The sequence below is a fragment of the Rhea pennata genome, chromosome 5, assembly GCF_028389875.1.
Source record: "Rhea pennata isolate bPtePen1 chromosome 5, bPtePen1.pri, whole genome shotgun sequence".
NCBI classification, from domain to species: Eukaryota; Metazoa; Chordata; class Aves; order Rheiformes; family Rheidae; genus Rhea; species Rhea pennata.
In genome coordinates, this window is record NC_084667.1 from 61255472 (window position 1) to 61276475 (window position 21004).

Genomic DNA, 21004 nt, shown 5'->3' on the forward strand with positions numbered 1-21004 from the left:
GTATGAGTCCTGAACTTCTGCCTGAAGGCTGCTACAAGACAGAGCAACATCCTTCTCTAGTATATAGGAAGCATGTGCCTTGCTAACAGTTTTCACAGTGCCAGAAGCCAGTCACTAGCTCCTTATTTGAAAAAGTTCACAGGACTTTTCAGAAAAGCTGATCTGCTACTCTTTAGCTCACATGGCACTCTGAAGATTCTAAAAGAGGCGCCAGTGCCTATTTTATATCAGTGCCTTTCACAGTTACGTGTACAGCAGCAGTGCTAGTCTTGTGTAACAGAACTAACTCTTACCTCTACTTTTTATAGTCATCTGCTATTTCCTACAGATCTGGTGTTTATGCCCACTGTATTCCATCCTCCTCTGCCCCCTCAATCCAGCAAGGTACACATCTCCTGTACTTGAGGAGACTCAGTTCAAACTCTGAAGTCCAAGCTACGCACACTTAAATTTGAACATCCAAAGCATGTATTTTCCATTTTGGCTTCCAAACCATGCATTTTCCTTAGACTTACAGAACCACGCCAAAAAAAAAGTACCAGTATACACTTACCTAGGCAGGTATGATGAGCCCTATGGTCACTTGCCTCTGCAGAGGTTTTCCATCAAGAAATGAGAGAAGATATTTATGTTTAATACCAGCCTAAGCTAACATCTAACCACATTTATCTATTTTATTGAAACATTTCAATTTCACTGCAGATTAAAACAAATGCCTTCCACCCGTAACACCTTTATGTACTTCCTGTGTACCACAATTCACAACAAAAGTATTGGTTTGTAAAACATCAATTAATACATCAGCGATATGGAAGAAAAACTTATTTTGTTAACTGGCTGAGCACTGAAAACATACAATATGATCCTAGAGTGAATTATGAGGGCAACTATAATGTCAGTCTTAAAAACAGTTCTCAAACCATCACATAAACAATTTATTTTCCTCACAATTTGTTTCCACGGTATCTTTAAAAAAATGTAGACTCTAATTCAAGTATCAAAATGAGTAAAGTATTTTGAACCTTGTCATTTAAGCTTCCAACTTTGCTGAATGAAAATTTAGTTTCCAGAGCCTCATATAATCCCAAGTTAGGCACACCTCTGATTTGTTCTTCCTTCTGAGCAAATTAAGATATTTATCAATACATATGTCTTTACTTCTAAATTCCATAAACAGCTGTTCATTCAACCCAAACTCAACTTGTTTCTAGATGAACAAGTTGTGTTCACAAGCTCAACACAGATTCATTGATCACATCATAGTAAGAGATTTGCTTCCCACTCTTACCCAAGTCATGACTGCTTAATACTCAGAGTAATTAGGAAATTGCACTTTGGATAAAGAGGGAGGCTAAAAGAACAGAAGACATGCAGTATTATGCCATTAGATGATTCTGCAGCTCAAGGTGCAGCAAAACACTGCTCAGTTCTAGTCTGCTCTACCTCCAACGGGGAGAAATATTACAAGTCTGAAAGGTTCAGAGAAAACTAACAAGAAGGAATAAAGAACAGAGAAGGTTTTCATATGAGGAATGGAAGAGTAGGTCAGACCTCCTGAGCCTGTAAGGGAAGTCTACAAACTCATAAGAGGTTCAGGTGATCGTTAGGAGCAGATGGTCCATTTTCCTGTCCTTAACAAGAACCACATGCCAAATTAAGCTAATAGGAACCAATGATTTAAAAAAAAAAAAAAAAAAAAAAAAAAAAAAAGAGAGAGAGAGAGAGAGAGAGAGAGAGAGAAGATGGCACTTCATGGCACAATGCTACGCAGGCTGCCTAAGGATGATGCAGTTGCAAAAACTTTGGGGGCTAAAGGGGAGACTAGAACAAATACTTGGAAGAGACCAGCTACACCTATTTCAAGAAGTTCCCCATTTTGAAAACAGAGCCAGGGAGAATTACTCTGTCTCAATCTTCCATACTTGTTTCCTTCTGGATTTTAACAAGTATAGGTATTCTTCTCAGGCAAAGTATTTCACTGTTTTTGATGGCTGGCATTAAAACAACAGACTACTGAATATAAACATGTAGAATCCTGCAGGTCTGCCCAAGCCATTAGTATTTATTCGGTTGTAATCAAAGTCACAACCAAGGAATGTTTGAGGAAAAGCAAGGGGGAAAACAGGAGAAGCAGTTTTGAATTAGATTTGTAACTACCTCTACCCTCCTCCTTGAAAGCTGTGACATCTGAAAAAGTCATAAAACAATAGAAACTAAGCAAGATTACTCACTTCTGAAATATTACTATAAATAAAATAACTGCAAAGTTCAAGATATGTATGCAACAGATGTGACAAAATTGAAAATCTATCTACACCATTCACTGCAATTTGGAAGATGCCACAAAGGGGTCAGGATGACGTCCTAATATCATAACAAGGCAAACACACCAACTCACACCTTAAAAATGCTGTTATTCAGGAGATCTTGCTGTTTGGAATAAATACTTTTCTTCTGAAAAAGTTGTCTGGAAAAAGTTGAAAAAAAAATGCCTAGAGCAATCACGCTCTAGGTGACCCTGCTGAGCAGGGGGGTTGGACTAGATGATCTCCAGAGGTCCCTTCCAACCTCACTTATTCTGTGATTCTTGAAAGAGGTCTGAGAAAGGCTTCTGAAAGTTCTTCTAAGGAAAAAGGACTTTAAAGAGTGATTAAAGGCTAAGTTTGGTGATACAAAGCAGAATATACTGTCATCCAAGAGAAGATAAAAGAAATGCAAATGCCAGGCACACTTACAATTTATTAACCAGCAGAAGATTGAGAAGTGTCAGGTGAAATACTGATTTTATAGTAACCTTTCACACAAAAAATTGCCAGCATATTTATGATTAAACTCCTGTTAACTATTAAAAAAATAGTATTTGTCTCACGGAAGACTAAACTGAGGTTTACACAGAAAGGTAACTGAAATATTTGGCTAACTGATCTTCAGGCTTCAGCTATTCAACTCAGGGTGGCAGGGAAGCATTCTTACCAGCCTCTGCTGAACAGAGATGAAGGCTGGTGCCATTTCTAGTCACTTACACAGGACAAGAGGCAATGGGCAGAAATTGAACCACAGGAGATTCCACCTGAACATGAGGGGGAATTTCTTGACTGTGAGAGTGACAGAGCACTGAAACAGGCTGCCCAGAGAGGCTGTGGAGTCTCCTCCTCTGGAGATATTCAAGACCTGCCTGGATGCAACCCTGTCTGGCATGCTCTAGGTGACCCTGCTGAGCAGGGGGGGGTTGGACTAGATGATCTCCAGAGGTCCCTTCCAACCTTACTGATTCTGTGATTCTAAGTGATTCTACACTTTCTATATACTTTGCTCAGTTAAATATCAGTTCCAGACAGACACATTCTTTCACACTACCTGAAGAGTGAGAAATACCTTCCCTGTTTAAAAAAAAAAACTTCTCTGTCACTCAGGAACCAAACTCTAAGAAAAAACAAAACTGTTTTTGAAACATCTGTATTCCAGGTGCACGGGAGAATTAAGAACACAAAGAAGGAAGATTAGATGAGCAATATTGGTGAGTTAGCTGTGAAAGCATGAGCATCTGTGATAGTCTGCCAATACCAACTAGTAAGACAGAAGAATGGTAGTACTTCAATGCTGGAAGAAGAGAATGCAGTAGTACCATCTTTTCTTCTAGAGAAAGGAAGCCTACCCTACCACAGACATTCCTGTCAGCAGCAGAAAGCATTTGACAGGTTTTGCCTGCATCTTAAAGGTGATCTTTGGATCAAGTAGACAGGACTGGCATCCCACAAGAAACTTTAGGCATGAGGAAGACAAGCCTCATACAAAAGACAGCTTCTCAATCGCCATCTCTTCCACAGATGGTGGAGCAAGTGCAGTGCTCTGTTCATACTTAACAGCTGTGGAAGAACAATGTTTTCATAAACTAAGATAATACGTACACAAAGCAAAATCCACCCTAAAAATGGAGACTTAGTAAATGATCATGCTGTTGCCTGGCTTTGTTTCAATAGCTGATAAGAATTAACCTGATAAGCACAGAACAGGAAGGAGCTAATGCAAGCAGTAAATACTTACGTTCAGATGAATTGTTAACCATCCTTACTGCTGTCATAGCTTCCTTGTACTAGTTAATTTAGCTAACACTATTTGTATTTTATATTAGACCTTTAGACAGTCTGATTAGAAGTCAACCAATTTTTAAATATTCTTTGATATGAGTGTTTGCATATCTGTTCCAATGATGTTTTCTGGGAAGAAAATTAGGATATAAAGTAGAGTCAGCAAGCTTTCTTACTTTATTTTAGAAGAAATCAAATAGTAGAAGTGCCAGCAAGTCACCAAAACAATAGTTTGGTATCCTGTACTACAATCATACCAAAGAAGTGACATCCTGATTTTTTTACTTGAGGGTACTCATACAAGTGTACAGTTTGCACTGTAACTGTCTCTCACAAATGGGAAAACATAATAAAACCTCGCTGGATTTCATTTTTGTGACAGTTCTACAACACAGAAGTAGGAAGATCCACTAATGCCATGTGGATCTATCTTGCACACAAATGCCAGAGCCTTCAGCAATACCTTTCTCTTTCGTCTTGTTTAGGGAGAATGCTGGGTGCAAATTTTAAACCGAGGTTAGAAATTAACAGAAATTAAATCAGAAATTAAAGAGGCGAAAAGAGTAAGAACTACAGTGGATGTTTCATGCTAGTGTCTGATTAGTGGACAAGTGCACAAGTTTGTCACATAAAAGGAAGCACCTTTAAGCTATTTGCATCATACTTTCATAAATGCTTTTACAACTTGAGTTACTAAGACATAGTCCTCTCCACCACAGCTGAAACAAGCACTAGAAGTTTCCAAGAATCCACTGAACCAATCCTAATCCAATACTACAGCATGGATTGAGACACTGATGAAATTAGAGAAAGAAGAAAAAGCCTTTTAGAAAAAGGCATGTCCAAATCCAGCAAATTGCAGCCAACTGGGTACCACGTTAACATCATTTTATTAGATTTAAGCTGAAGCTTTCAGTCTTGTTACCAGGCTTGAACTGTTTCAGACAAATTTGATACTAACCAAGCATTCAAGTCCTACTCCTTTCTTAAAGTTCTGGAAGAAGTCCAAGATAAATTAAGCCCATTACACGTACTCTTTCTTGTTGCATAAATGCAAAGTGCTGCTAGTTGTCTCTCTTGAAGTGCATGTAACAATCATGAAGACCCATTAATGGTTAGTGCAAGACTTGATTAAAAGATGAATAAGTAATTAATACTGTTCTTACCCTCCTGCCTAAGCTCTGTGTGGCATGGATATTAAGTGTTCTGTGGGCACTTTAAGCCACACATCATTATAATTTCAACATGAAGTCCAGTGGGAATTAAACTAGCTATATAATAACATACCTTAATTACTGTTCTAAACAAAACACCTGCATTCTCTTTTGTATTGAAAATAGGCATACTAAAAAAGCACACAAATATAGAAAAGAAATAGATATGCCTCCAAGTTCTATATATGCAAAGTCCCAAGGAATGAAGAGTAGTATTTTAATCTGAGTCCTTTTAAATAGTGTCAGTTGCTGGCAGCACTGCAACCTAGAGGGTGGCAAGGGAGGCAAATGCCCACATCATCAGTTCAAGCTGAAGAGTCTAAGAAGAGAAGCCAGCACAGAGACAAGGGTACTGCTTTTCCAAATCCTCTCCAACTCTCCCAGCAATCCTAGTCAACTAAGTCCCAATATCTTTTGGGTTACTTGGACAACATCAATCACATTTGAAAGAGGACACGAGAGGCAAAGGCCTACTTATTCGGCACTCCTGACTGGCCAGACATCATTCATATAGCTTCAAGCCAGCTACAAGACACATCACTTTTCTCCCACGGCACTCCCCTCAAGCAGCAGAGAGATTGTCATAGGCCTCTTCGCTGCAGAGAACACAAGTCTAAGGTTTTATGGTTCCATGAGCTGCAGAAGAGGTTTAAGTCAATTCAAAACTATATTTGCACGTAAGTCCAATAAATAATGTAGACGTTCTCACAGCCAGCAATGAAAATATTCTGAATCCAGAAAAAGGGACAATAACCTAGGTGGTCTTTCATTTAGGTCCCAAATTGAACACCATCTCAAGTTTGATCTTTCTGCTTACTAAAGAGGCTGGTAGAGAAACAAAATGAACCAGAAAACCTTACTTCAGCTGTGTAAGTAGCCGCTCTCTTTCCATTGCAAGTTTCTCAGCTCTCTGAGTCAGGACACAGCAGACAGTCAAGGCTATATCCATCCCTCACTGTTCTCCATAAACTTACAGAAACAAGTTAAGAACAGGAGGAATGCAAGGAACTTGAAAGAAGGACCAAGCCAGCCTTTCCACAAACATGCACCCTCCCCATCTATTTTCCCCACAACAAAACTCTTGCATCTTCACATATATTTACAAAGTTTGTAAGCATGTTGATGAAACAAATGCTTTGTTCATATTCAAATGGCAAGACTAAATTTTCTGAACGGTACTATGTGGCTACAGTAAGTCTGTCATGGTTTTTTTGCACCTAGCATTGTGCTCTATTTAATTAGTAGTAAAACCTTGCTGCTCACTGCAGCTAACAGAGCATATCACAGCATACAGAGTATAAGCTCCAAGATATCTATCTGAATACAGGGCAACCAGCATGAGTCGATCAAGTCTTACTGTAATAATTAAGGCAGTATCTATAAATGAACTTGATACCAAATCCTACCTTTCAGATTAAAGCAAGCTGGAAGATTTGATACAGTTATGTCATTGTAAGTCAGACAAAAAACAAGAATTGACATGCCTTTGGAAGAAAAGCTTCCTAACTGGCATAGCAAAGGATACCTTGAAGAAATTAAGAAAGCTGGCCACTTGTTCTACAAATTTAATTCAAACAAGTGAATTAAGAGTGCTCTTTTTTTTTTTTGGTCCTCTCCTCCTCCCATTGATATGAATCTGGAAGTTATAGAAGGTATAGATTAGCTCGGAAAGTCCTCAACTTTATTTCAATTTTGACATCTAGGTACTTTTCAGGTGTGCCACTGTTACTGCTTTTCTTGTACGGATGATATCCATGGAGAACAGAACAAAGCCATGTAAAGATGACTTCAACAACTTTTCATAAGAACAATTTAAAGATGTAACTTTGCTAGTCCAAAGCTGGATTCATAATTTAAAAAACAGGTACAAGTGGGGACTTTCCAGTCTGTTGTGGCTTCGGAGGATTTTTTGGGGGGTGGGAGTGTACACACTTTATTAGTATTTCATTTGTCACTGAATCTTTAGCTGTCCAACCTTCTCCAGGTTCCTTTGCAAGCTGAAGTACAGACTACCAAATCTTCTGAAGATGCAACCTAAGGGCTTAGGGACAAACAAGTTATCACTGATAGCAAGCTGTCCCAGTCAGATGATCATTTCCTGCCAGCTAAAACTAATTTAATTTATCCTGCATTTGCTGTGATCTAGGAGTAGATGTGAACCATTAGAGCACATCAGCTGATCTGCAATAGCTTGTTCTCCTAAGACCTATGACAACTATGTTCTGAGAGCGTAGTTATTTAAGTCAGCAGCATTAAGTGTTAGAGAAAAGGGATCTGAATTCTGGAAATTAGTCTGTCTTGAGAACTGCCACCAATGAAATTTGAGCAATCACTTTACAGTAAAAGATAAGAGGTAAAACGACTACACAATTTGACTAAAAGAGACAAACAAACAACTACACAATTTGACTAAAAGAGACAAACAAACAACTACACAATTTGACTAAAAGAGACAAACGACACAACCCTGAAGTTCTCAAAGCTGAACAGCAAACATCAAAAGACACTACAGGAGCACAAAGCATTTGACAACTAATGTATTAAATATGCATACAAGTCCAGCACGTTTCTCTACCTCCTTCCTTTCCCCATCTTCTAACAGAAGAAAGCACTGGTGTGTGCTTTCACCACACCAGTGGTGATCAGCCAGGGAAACAAAATTCAGTTCTACAAAGTTCTCTAAAAACCAAATACAACACTACTATACCTTAAGCCTACATATAAACAATAGTGTAAACAACAATCCTTAACCAGAAAAGGTGCTGTTATTGGGAAATGCTGCAAAACAGTCATCGTCAAGGGATGGCAGATGGCTATTCTTGCTCTTAACAATTAATACTCTCTCACTTCTAGACTTCACTGATTACATTTACTGATTACATACAGCCACTTACAGTAAAAACTCCATTTTGCTATAAAGAAAATCATGTTATTATAAAAGATGCCAGAACTATCAAGCACAACAATGAACCTTTCTACACATTGTGCAAGCTGAAGGAACTATCACCAAAACCTATTAAGCAGCAGTAAAGCTTACCAGACTAGTAGTAGTAAAATTTTCTTCAATCAATAGAAAAACTAACAAACAGTACCCAAAACTGCACATCTTTCAAAGACTATTTCAGTCTCTATTAGTTAAGATCACTGAGCTATTTCTGCATTTCTAAACTTGCTGCTTAAAGCATGTCTGTTGAATCTTGGAAGTATGAAGCTCCCTCATTAGAAATCAAGTTCTCCACTTGGAATCCTGAACTTTTTCTATAGTGTTAGGAAAACAAACAAAGTAGACTGTTTTAAGGTAGAAATTTCAGCTTTATAATGCTATAAGCAGAATTATACATGTTTATTCAGAAAAGAAAAAAAATCCCATTTGACACTTTAGGTAACAGCTCATAGGCTATTTCACTACAGTTTGCATGTACAGATTTGTTTTAGAAGGAGAAAAGAACACTAGTTCTACCAATTGTAGAAGTTCACATCAATATTAATACTGCCTACTCACTGAAAATATGAAAATGTTAAGATTTATCCAATTCAAATGTTAAATGCTTGAAGTTATTCCAGCAGACATGTTCAGAGTCCTAGAAAGCCAAGAAGAAACTAAAGCACTAGAGTACTTTAGGAGGTAGAAGAGACACTGCAGGAAAAATTTCAGTGTAATATTAATCAAATGGTAATAGACTGTCAAAAATATAGCAGAATACATCCGGCTGAAAACAAGATATATATAATCAGGATTTTAAAAGCCTGAAGCAGGACGTAAACAGATTGCAGTTTATGTACTAATGCTCCAGTCTTATCTCAGATTTAAAAACCAAAAAAAAAAAAAAAAACTTCAGAGAATGAGCACCTGTGCATCTGTCCAAGGGGCATATAATTGGTTACTCAAGGACTATTAGGCTGTTTCTTAGCAACCTCTGCAAGCTCTAATCAAGTAAGACTAAGATTGTCATTTAGCCTTGAAATGCCATGCTCCTTCCATCTAATACAGCATTCTAGCTACTATTAAGGAACAAACAGTAATTTTAAGCACAGATAAAATCCATGCTTACCATGTTTCATCAGAGAGTTCCTCATAACGCTTAGCTATCAGAGAAGATCTTCACAAAAAATATGCTTTTTAAGCTTCATTTAGTCAGTATCTGAAACAGTTATCAATTTATTTTCCTCCATTCTATACAAAATAAGGGCAAATTACAATGCTAAGAAGCTGCCCTCAGGAAACAAGTTGACTAAACGAGCACAAGCTAAAGTTCAACTAAAAAAATCAACATTTTGTAATGGTAAAATATATATGTTCCATAATGGTAAAATATTCTCTGAATGTAGTAAGAAAAGTGGCTCAATACCAAAAGCTACAGTAAAGACATTTCTCATAAAGAGCAAGTGTTTATCTCACAATGCTAGATGGGATTTAGTCTTGGGAGAAGCTGAAATGCATCTACTTGTGTTGAACACAGTGCATTTCTATTAATGAATGTCATTATGAGCAAAACTTTGGCCACCAGATCCAATTAAAAATGCCAAAAGTATCTAAGTAATTAAAAAAGAAATTTAACTTTCAGTTCCGGTCTAACCACATTGCTATTCTTAAGTAGAAACTGTTTTATATCTGTTGATGTTAAGACTGCTAGAGAACAGAGTTTTATATCCAGTATTTTTCCCCATATAGTAAGTGAAGTTCACCAATTATAGCAGAGAGGGCCACTCCCTGACACAAGACTACACACAAGACATCACACAGCCACAGTCAAACACGCTCTTCCAGCACTTTTCCTCCCCACAAGCATACATCGGGGGATGACAGCAGCTCAGAGGGTTACACCACCCCACTTAGGGTGGAAGCTTAGCAGGAGTCTGATCATGGCTGGTCCCAGTCACCCATACTAGTTCATTCCCCAGCCTGGGGGCTGGGGCAAAGGGGCTTATATTACATGCCAGTCTATTCTATTTGCATGACAGTCCCAGCACAAAAGCTAAACATGCAGTTCAAAAGCCACCAACTGAATATGGCAGACAGCACTGCCACTGGTCACTGCTAGCCAAAGACCGACCAAATTTAGATACCTGCTAACCATGAGCCAGAAGCTTTCTGACAAGAGGCCCAACAAGGGCATATCAGAAGAGGAAGCTAAGATTAATCTCAGAAAACAAGAGCAATCGTCCTTTGGATAAGTATTTGGCTAAGCACGAAGCAGCCAGAAGCAATGTCCATACACCCTTATTCCTTGCTTCTTGAAGCAGCTCTTCCTCAACTCACCACTCATTCTTCTAGATCAGAGAATTACTAGTATCTAGAAGTGGAGTGGCTCAAAGGAAAGTAAATTGATGCACTAGGAGGAAAGCAAACTCCCTTTTTAGTCTCAGCAGGCTAACTGAAAAGCTCTGAAGTAAAGCAAGCAATGCAAACAGGACCCACACAGAGTTGACACAAAACATTGGCTTTGTTTTCAGAAAAGAAGGGAGGGAAGCTTTTGGGCACACAGTAATCTAGAGCTTCTGCAGATGGCTGGGTGTATGATGTGGTCATGGTTGCTTTATGAACATAAGAACGCAGTATGTTTGTAACACACATTTCAGAGTCCAAACCTACACAAAACAAAACATGCAGGGGAAAACAAGTGAAGGAATCAGTCTACACAAAAAGCTAAGTTTCTCTCATCACATACATGTAGTGAATCTGCAGTGTTGCTCAATAAAGGGGGATGGACAGCCATTATCTTACTGGGTAGTATTGAGAGAGTCATTCATTTAACAGGTCAAAAATCGTCTCTTACCTTGAAAAAAAACTCCTGCCCTAAGTACAATCCACTTCACCTAAGAACTTTTTTGTCATGATTGAGTTTTCACAAAATTTAAGTAGTACACTAAACTCCCAAGTGTTCTTTACATCCAAAAAATTCAGTTGTTATGCATAAGAGATGGTTTCATAAAAAATTAATTTTGCAGTTTTTGTGTTGGCAGACAGTGAATTCTAACAGTAACTCAAAGTGAGATGGACTAGCACAAGGAATACAAGCAGTAGTATGAAACCCAGAAGGCTTTTCAATACCTAAATAGGATGTACGCCATTCTGGTTTGAATATTCTTGATCTTCACAGGATCTCTCAGAAAGTGTACACTACAACAGCAACACACCCCCAAGGAACTGGGCCCACTGTTGCAAGTCTGATACAAACACAACCAGTTACGGTTTTAGCCAAACCAAATTAAAAATAAACTTAACTGACATTAAAGCCAGAAGTACTTGTGCTATTTTCTTGAAAAAGTAGTATCTGGAATGTTTTCAAATAACCCAAAGATAGTGCTTCACAGCTTCCATCACTGTCAAAGTAAATGGAAATTTACCCTGCCTGTTCCTACCTCACCCTCCTCTCCAGCTCACAGCCTTTCATGTAAAGGTAGCTTGACTATTTTAATACACGTTCCATTTTCAAAAGATTAACATCTGTACCAACTCTGTGGCTAAGAATGTAGCACTTCACTGAGAGCCTGCCTGGAGTATTTTCTGGAATAAAGATGAGAAAGTTGACAAAAGGCGTATAATCATACCCTTCATAGTATCTGGGAGGGAAGGTTATTTGTTTGCAAGTCTGTTCAGCCTCAGTATTTCTAATAAAAAAAAAAGCAAGAGTTATTTAAGGAAGCTTTCAAGGAGTATAAATAGGAAGGTTCTTTACTATCTGACCATCTATATATGACATTCAAAACCCTACCAAACTTTTTTTGGGGGGTGTAAAAGCTTAAATAATTAGCAGAATATTATCCTCTGATGCACATTTATTTCAAAAAGACATAGAAGTTCCAGATTCAGTGACATCAATGTATGAAAGATTAAGAGTGCAAAAAATATTTCTGCTTAAAATTAGAAGACAGGTTTTATACAGTTATATGAAACTTAAGTCTTTAGGCTTTCTATTCTCGGCAAGCTGCAAATAGTTGTTGGCACACACAGCATGCCAATAATAAATCCCTTTTTCAAAGAGTGGTTCTGAAGTGCTCACCACTAAGGCCTTGATTCCTTTTAGAGGTGACACCTGCAGCTGCTATTGAAGTCAACCACAGTTGTCACTATGCAGCATTGCTGAAGTCAGTCCCTAAAACATCACCTGATTATCTTTGCTTAAGAAAAGCTGCAAAACAAAGCCTGCAAGATACTTTTTGCATCTATGTAACTTGAAACTAAAGACAATATTGTTTATATAACAAAACATCTCCCCAATATCACTCATTTCTAATCAAAAAATGAGTTTGAAGGCAAACACAGCATGAAGCAGGTGAAAGCATACAATTCTCTGGACTGCTTCTCTAGAACTGAGAAGAGTCATAGTCTCTGATCCATAGTATGTCTGTCCCTGAATTGTAACAGGCAAGGGAAGGTTTTACTGCAGGATTACTGCAGGTGTTTTGTTCAAATAAGAAACAATTTGCTATGGCAGTTACCACATCAGTCCTAGACTCTACTAACAAGCCAATCTGGCAGAGTCAATAAGCCAGAAGCAAGATCTTGGCCAGGGAGGCAGGGGTAGGGAGGCACAGAAGTTAAATATTAAAAAGGAAATTGCGCTATCAGACTTCCATTTGGGAAAAAGAGAGAGTTTGACTGCTGGCAAGCTACATATGAAACGTTTATGTAGTTCATTAATATACAGCTATCAGCTATATTATTTTTCCACATTGACTTCCCTTTCTAATAAGGGGTTATAATGCACTTAAATCACACATCACTGAACCACATGAACTTCACATTTTGCCATGAGATGATGTTCTCACTTCCCTCTCTTTAGGTCTTGCTTTGGATCACGTGTCTGCATGTACTTTTAAAGGGTGTTTCAATGGAGGAAAAAATTGAGTCAGAGGAAAAGCTCAGTGTTTATCACTTAAAAGATGCTTCACTTGTGAAATTCTAATCTTTTGAAAAAGAAAGGTATGTACAACACTTACTGGACACAGCTGTGGACAAGTACTGCTTTGAGTACTATGTGGTCTAACTTCCCTAGTTTAAGGATAACTGTCATGATGGGTCATCATTCAAAGTGGCAGATGGCATATTCACTCTATCAGGTTGCATGGAAGAATCTAATCCATGATGTTTTCATCACAAAGCATCAAAATCCTGATCAGAAAGTAGTAGTTTTTCTGTTAATGCAGAGAGGAGACCAACTGTGTATCTTCCAATCAAACAGAAGACAACATTTTCCACAGTTAAACTACCTAACGAAACCAAGGATCCCAAACAATGTTCTCACTGAATGCCAAATGCCTTCCAGGGCCTAACTTTGCCTTGATAGTTCTAACTCAGATCCTTCTAACTGAAGGATGGAGAGGATTATATTGAAGTAGGCAACATCTAAAAATCCCAGAATAACCCACTTATTTCTTAACAAAAGCTGTAAGGTCAAGTATTCCTCCCTAGGCTTTGTTTTGTGTGTGTGTGTGTGGGGGGGGGGGGTGCTTTCTAAGAAGTTCAGCATTTACTGCTGCAGCCAAGTCATCCTTTCAATACCTTTATGTATTTGACAGTTCATAACCTGGTTTGTTTTAGCTCAAAACTGAATACTGCCAGCATTTGGATGAGACCAAAACATGGACAGCACATAATGAAATCCAAACAGAGCCTGGATATTAAATTCACATATATTCACACATTTTAAACTACCTGAAAGTCAACAGCACTTCAGAAATTTAGAGATTCATGCTACAGTTGCAGTCTAAAAAGGAAAAAATTTGAGATCAGTGCTTACAAAAGCAATAAACAAGTCACATTCTAGTGGGGACAGGATCCTTTACTCCAACAACTTGAGGGCAGTGTGCACCCCTAGCACTCCTTCTCAGGTAGGTGCACATAGTCATAAACAAAGGTCAGATGAGCAGCAAGGAGAAAGTGAAGTGAAATCACTGGAGTTCAACTACTTATCTCCAAAGCCCAGCATCCTCATCTGCAGAGTTCAACATATTTTGCACTAATACACTCCACATTGTCTGTGACACTATAATCTCAAAAACCAAGGGGAGATGGTTGAGGCAAGGTAACTATGCATACTGTAATACATGATTTCAACATCCACAACTAGTCAGAACAACTCCTGCATGGCATCCATTACTTCAGTTAATTAGTCATATAAAGGAAAAGCTGTGAATTCCCTGAGGGAAGGAACAGGGTATAGCGGAGGAAAGAAAAAACAAAAACAAACCCACACACATGTATACATATGATAACTCCATTTCATGCCATCTTGTAAAGTATGCAAGAACGGTTCCCCATAATACATCCAGAAGAATGCATTTATCTTTAAAACATTTTCTTCAGAAGCAGCCTTCAAAGTAATCACTTTTTTACTAAACCAGAATCTAACATACTGCTAATAACCTAATGGCTATTGATAAATACTGCTGTGTGAAGTGTTCCTGACTTGGTCAGGAGTAGGCACCTGAAGCTTTAGTACCTGAATAAAAAGCTTAGGGTTAGAAAAAAATGCTCAGGACTTACAATCTAAATTGTATGAATGATTAGAATTAAGGCTTCAAAGATACCGGCATTCTTCTGTCTACTTTTTGTTTTGAAGTTGCACAAACTTTAATTACAGTATTTGTTAACAATCTCAAACTAGTGCTAGGCTCTGCAATTTTTACAGCAGGAGGCAAAGGAAAAATTTGAGGTAGGTGGGTAAAGAGACAGCTACATTGTTCTAGCTGTTTCTCAACTTCTCCCACTGCCAGATTTCTGCGGCTGATGTATCCCAAGGTAGCAATTTTGAGAACTTTCTGGCAATATCCCAACCTCCCCTTGCAAACTGGAGATCAGACTAATGATTACAAAAAAAGGATACACCACACACCAGGAAAGAGGAATGAGCTGCATAACTGATGCTGCAGATTCAACTATAGAAGTCACTTAAGTTGGGTATTTTAGCTTTATAGAATGGATGCTTGTCTTACTTTCAGAGCATCTATCATGTAAGATTAAAAAAAAACAACCAAGTACATAACTTGCTATGTTTTATAATACTTTAAAACACTTACTGAAAAGAAATCAAGACAAACAAACACCTTTTGAAGTAAAGCTTGCATTACAGCCATCATTAGCTTAGGACATCACAGTAACAAAAGAACATAACATATGAACTGCTTAAGATTTTCTGTAAATTAGTCTCCTTAGGTTGCAGAGTCAATGTTGAGATAAGGCTCCAGAAGAAGTCCATGTATGCCAATGATGGCTTTCATTAAGATTGTCTTTTTAACATTGAGAAATTCAAATCCAAAAATGCTGCAGTTCTTTGCTCACTGTCAGCATCGCAGCAAATTTGCTTCATGAGTGAAGGACGTGCTTTCTGACTCTCTAGTTTTGTCTCTCAGCATATTCAATAAGCAGTATCAATTTCACTACTGTTTCATAGGAAAAGAAAGGCCTTACGAAAACATTATGTCCATACTGTTGCTTCTTGCTTACAAATTTGGTTAGAGTGATCTATTTGAGAACTTTAAAATTTCCTCAAGAAGTTGAAAGTAGACCTTGAAACACAATCCACAAAAAAGCAAGCTATGTTAGATTAGCATTACAGTTGAGCCTCTACTTGCAGAGCTCGTATGTCTCATATGCAGTTGTGACAATGATGCTGCATTTCCCATCAGTACACTGAACATTCAGAGTTCAAGATAAAACTACAACATACAAGAGGGACTTCTCTCCATAAATTCATCTGAAGAGTGCAATACATGGCCTGTTTTTAAAGTCACAGTACAACTACACTGTAATTTATTTTTAGAATCAGGGTGGGCAGGGAGAGTATTCAGTAAACCCTCAAAAAACAAAAAAACAACAAAAAAAACCAGCCAGCCACCCACTAAACTGCAGTCACACTAAAAAAATCACAGGTTGCTTTTCAACAGCTTCAAAAAAATGGTAAAAAGAAAGATACCAAAGACTTTAACTATCTTTTAAAATGCTGGGGGCAATGAAACAAGAAGAGCAGCAGACAGTATTGTACACTAGAGACACTGTGGTAATTTACCTGCAAAAGGTAGGTCAAACAGGCCTTTTTTAGGACTTGATGAGCATAAAACAACAATATCCGGCAGCTGCAAGGTAGGAATGTGCTTATTCCAACAGAGAAAACCCAAGTCGGCCAGGCTTAGGGACCTGTATTGTAAGGATTATCAAACTCTCCTCTTGTTTCAAGTAACAATACCAGAAACTGGCAAAATAATAGTGTGATTAAAGTTACCTCCACTTCCTCATGCAGATAAAGTTTGAGATGCTAGTGTTACCGAAGTCTCTTGCTTAAGAAGAGAAGTTTATGATTTCACCAAGCCTGTATTACATGATCAACAAAGGGGAGAGGGGGAACTTAAGTTAAAAGATCAAAGGGAAATTAAGACAGTTCTAAATACTGTGTTTTTACAGTATTGACTATTCCTGTTAACAGGAACCTTTGCAAGTTCAACAGGCCACAGGACAAACAAACACAATCAAATACACTCCAACTTGGCAGTCAGAATGTAAACAGAAATTTATCCTTTCTACACATTTATTAAGTGTCTAACAAAACTACCTTCAAATGACAGGTCTGTTCTTAATTTGAGGTGCGTGAACATCAGGATGGAGGGTCTCTAGCAGCACAGGAAGATTGTTTTACAAGAGGGGTTTCCTTTAAGCGAGAAACACAAGTGAAAAATTTTGTTCCTCAGCCATCCCTAGCAGCGATTTTCAAAGTAACAAAGATCCTGCGAGCTATGTATTTTGCATAGAGACAGGTTAAGACCAACTCGTTTGTTCCTCCTGAGGCACCAAAGAGGATCGCCTGGTAGCAGGGAGCTCCAACGCTCGGCTCCCTCCTTAACTAGGGCATTGCACCATCCTCATTCCTCTGCGCCTCCGAACTTGCCAGTTTCCACCCCGTGGCCCACTTGGAAGGGCCGACAGCAACAGCTGTCGAACTGCCTGCAGGACCGTACCTGCCTGTGGCCTTGCCTCCCGCCCGCCTTCCCCGGACACCCCCAAGGGGCAACCACATCCCTGCCCTCCGCGGACAGGTTTACCAAGCTCTGTCTGCACCCCCTTCGGGTCTACCTCGGCGAGCGCGCAGGCAGACACAAGCTGAGCTTATTTACGGCTGCGAGGACGCAGAAACCCCAAATCCCGGGGGGAGAGGAGGGAAGGGGAGAGGGCGGCGGGGGCAGGATGAGTACCCCCGGCGCAGAGGCAAGCAGCTCCTGCCACTCTCGCTCCCCCGCCCCGCGCACAGCCCCAGATCAGGTTTCTGCCAGGATCACAGCAGAGCTTTGGACACTTTCTTCCTCCCCTCCTTATATGTGCGCGTTTGGGGGGGGGGGGAGGGGGGTGCGCAGCTTCCAGCCTCCCTCCAAGGATCCGAGGGCCGCAGGAAGCCTCTCTCGGCCCCACACAGGTGTGGGCGCTCTGTTTGGGACCAGGGGGGAAGGAGGCGGGAGGCCCCCCACTCGCGCCCACACGCCTGGCGGCGGCTCCCGCCCCTCCCACCCCCGCTCCAACGGTCGCCGCGGGCGCGCGCGCGCACCACGCCCCGCCGGGCGGCCCCGCCCGCGCCCCGGGAGGCGAGCGGCAGCTCGCGCCCTTCGCGAGCCGCGGCACGCGCCCCGCGCCCCACCTGCGGCGCGCGCCGCCCCGCCCCGCGCCGCCCCGCGGCGCCCCCTGCCGGCGGCCGCCCCGCGCCGCGGGCCCGGGCGGCGCGCGGGCGCTGCGGCCGCGGAGGCACCGCGCCCCCGCTTTCTCTAAAATAATAATAATTGTTATTATTATTATACTCCTTTTTTTTTTTTTTTTTTTTGCGCATAGCGTCCTTCCACACCTGCAGCCTTACGAGCGAACCTGCCACGCAATCCGCTCCCCGGCTGCGCTCTGTCCGCCCTCCGCCGCTCCCGCGAGCGCCGACACCCCCCGAGCCCCTTCCCGGCGCTATTAACGCCGCCTCCCCCCGCGCGGGCGGCGCGGCTCTGCCTCCGCGCCGGCTCCTGCCCGCCGGACCCCGCGACCGCCCGGCGCCCGCAGGCTGCAACCTGTTGCAAGGCTGCCTCCGCGACCGCGGGGCGAGCTCGGCGCCGCCGCCCGCTCCCCGCGCAGCGGCCGCGGAGGACGGGGCGGGCGGCGCGGCCGGCCGTGCCCCGCCGGGCAGGGCGGCCGCAGCTCTGCTCGCTCCCTCTCCAGGCGAGGCGGGGAGCAGAGGGGAACAAAATAATTATTATAAATCAACCTACCGGCCATGCAAACTGAAAAGGTATAACAATCCTGCCCGTCTCGGGGTTTTTGCCTTGATGGGAATATTTGTTGCTGTTCAAATAAAAAATATTTCCGCCAAGAACGGGGGTAGATCCGAATCCGTAGTTGCAGGGTCCAACCGGAGTGATCTTGGCCTGATATTCCTTTAGGCAGACTTTCACGTAAGTATCGCACTCGTCCCGGGTACAGTCCAGGTTCTGGGGGCTTTTCATGCCATCACAACATTCCCCATTGAACAATTCTCCGTTTACATTCCTCACCGAGTTAAGCTGCAGCTCGAAATAGCCCGTGGATTGGGACACCTAAAAATAAAAATCAAAAGGGGAGACAGCCTCGTTATTGGAGCGCCGCGGAGCCCCTCCGCCGCCGCGTTACGGCGAGGCGGCTCGCCTCCAGGAGGACGGCGCTCCGCCGTGGGAACTTTAACCCGCGGCGAATTTAATCGCGCCGGCCGCACGAAGGCGAGCGGCAAAATGCATTAAAAATATATGCATTAAAAAAAAAGATTTTTTTTTTTTTGAAAAACCGCGTGTTGCGGGGGGGGGGGGGGGGGTCGAGGAGAGCGGGGTGGAGAAAAGGGAATAAATAATCAGCCGGACGGGTGGCCCCGCGGCCGCGCCGCCCGCCCCTACCTGCGCGCAGGCGGCCAGCAGCAGCGCCAGGCTGAGCGCGGCGGCGCGGGGGCTCCGCGGCCGCCGCCCGGCGCCCCGCATGCCTGCAGCTCCGCGCGGCCGCCTCACACGAGCCCAGCACCGGCCGCGGACCGGCGGCCGCTCGCGGCATGGGCGGCGGGGGAGCCGCAGGGCATGGGCTGCCGCCGGGGCCGCCCGGAGCGCTCCTCCGCCGCCGCGGCGCCGCGCTGCGCTGCCCGCCGCCGGCTCCGCTCGCCCTCTGCGCGCCGCGGCTCCGCGGACACCCAACAAGTAGGTGCCGGAGTGACAGCTTCGTTGCCCATTAGTCACCGCCGCCGCCGCCTTCATATTAATGAGGGGGGCGGCCCGACCCCGCGCCGGCGGGTGGGGCCGCTCCCGCGCCGGCTCCGGCTCCGGCTCCGAAAGGGCGGCGGCGGCGGCGGCGCCTCCCCCCCAGCGCCGCTCCGCGCCCGCGGCGGCCGCTAACGGGGCCGCCGCGGGGAGCTCGTGGGGTGGGAGCGCCCACGGGTGTGCGGCGGCGCCCGGGGAGCGTGCAGAAAGCACGAGGGGTGGGAGCGCCCACGGGTGTGCGGCGGCGCCCCGGGAGCGTGCAGAAAGCACGAGGGGTGGGAGCGCCCACGGGTGTGCGGCGGCGCCCCGGGAGCGTGCAGAAAGCACGAGGGGTGGGAGCGCCCACGGGTGTGCGGCGGCACCCGGGGAGCGTGCAGAAAGCACATGAGGTGGGAGCGCCCACGGGTGTGCGGCAGTGCCCCGTGGGCGTGCAGAAAGCACGAGGGGTGGGAGCGCCCACGGGTGTGCGGCGGCGCCCGGGGAGCGTGCAGAAAGCACGAGGGGTGGGAGCGCCCACGGGTGTGCGGCGGCGCCAGGGGAGCGTGCAGAAAGCACGAGGGGTGGGAGCGCCCACGGGTGTGCGGCGGCGCCCCGGGAGCGTGCAGAAAGCACGAGGGGTGGGAGCGCCCACGGGTGTGCGGCGGCGCCCGGGGAGCTTGCAGAAAGCACGAGGGGTGGGAGCGCCCACGGGTGTGCGGCAGTGCCCCGGGAGCGTGCAGAAAGCACGAGGGGTGGGAGCGCCCACGGGTGTGCAGCGGCGCCCGCGGAGCGTGCAGAAAGCACGAGGGGTGGGAGCGCCCACGGGTGTGCGGCGGCGCCCGGGGAGCTTGCAGAAAGCACGAGGGGTGGGAGCGCCCACGGGTGTGCGGCGGCACCCGGGGAGCGTGCAGAAAGCACATGGGGTGGGAGCGACCACGGATGTGCGGCAGAGCTCCGGGAGCGTGCAGAAAGCACATGGGGTGGGAGCGCCCACGGGTGTGCAGCAGCGCCTGGGGAGTGTGCACCCACAGCTACAGAGGAGCTCATGGGATGGGAGAGCCCACGGGTGTGCAGCGGCACCCGGGGAGTGTGCACCCACAGCCCTGGAAGAAGCACATGAGGTGGGAGCACCTGCAGCTGTGTGGCAGCACACAGGGAGTGTGCACCCACAGTCATGGAGAAAGCATGTGGGGTAGGAGTGCCCATGGCTTCAGAGAAGCTTGTGGGGTGTGAGAACCCACAGCTGTGCGGCGGCGCCTGGGGGGTTTGCACCCACAGCCCTGGAGGAAGCACGTGGAGTGGGAGCACCCATAGCTGTGTGGCAGCACACAGGGAGCGTTCACCCATGGCCGTGGAGGAAGCACAGGGGGTGGGGGCACCCACAGCTGTAGAGGAGCACATGGGGTGAGAGCGCCCACAGCCGTGGAAGAGCACGCAGTCTGAGCACTCACAGCAGCAGAGAGGCGTGTGGATTGGAAGTGCTCA

General features: G+C 44.0%; 1 protein-coding gene across 1 annotated transcript in view; it reads right to left on the reverse strand.

The window, feature by feature from the left end:
* JAG2 (jagged canonical Notch ligand 2) overlaps positions 1-19512 on the reverse strand; it is a 69132-nt gene extending 49620 nt beyond the window's left edge. Inside the window, 3 exon segments of the mRNA XM_062577132.1 lie at positions 18536-18859; positions 19190-19405; positions 19408-19512. Coding sequence (XP_062433116.1) covers positions 18536-18859; positions 19190-19405; positions 19408-19512 — 645 coding nt within the window.
* Positions 19513-21004: the final 1492 nt, after the last annotated feature.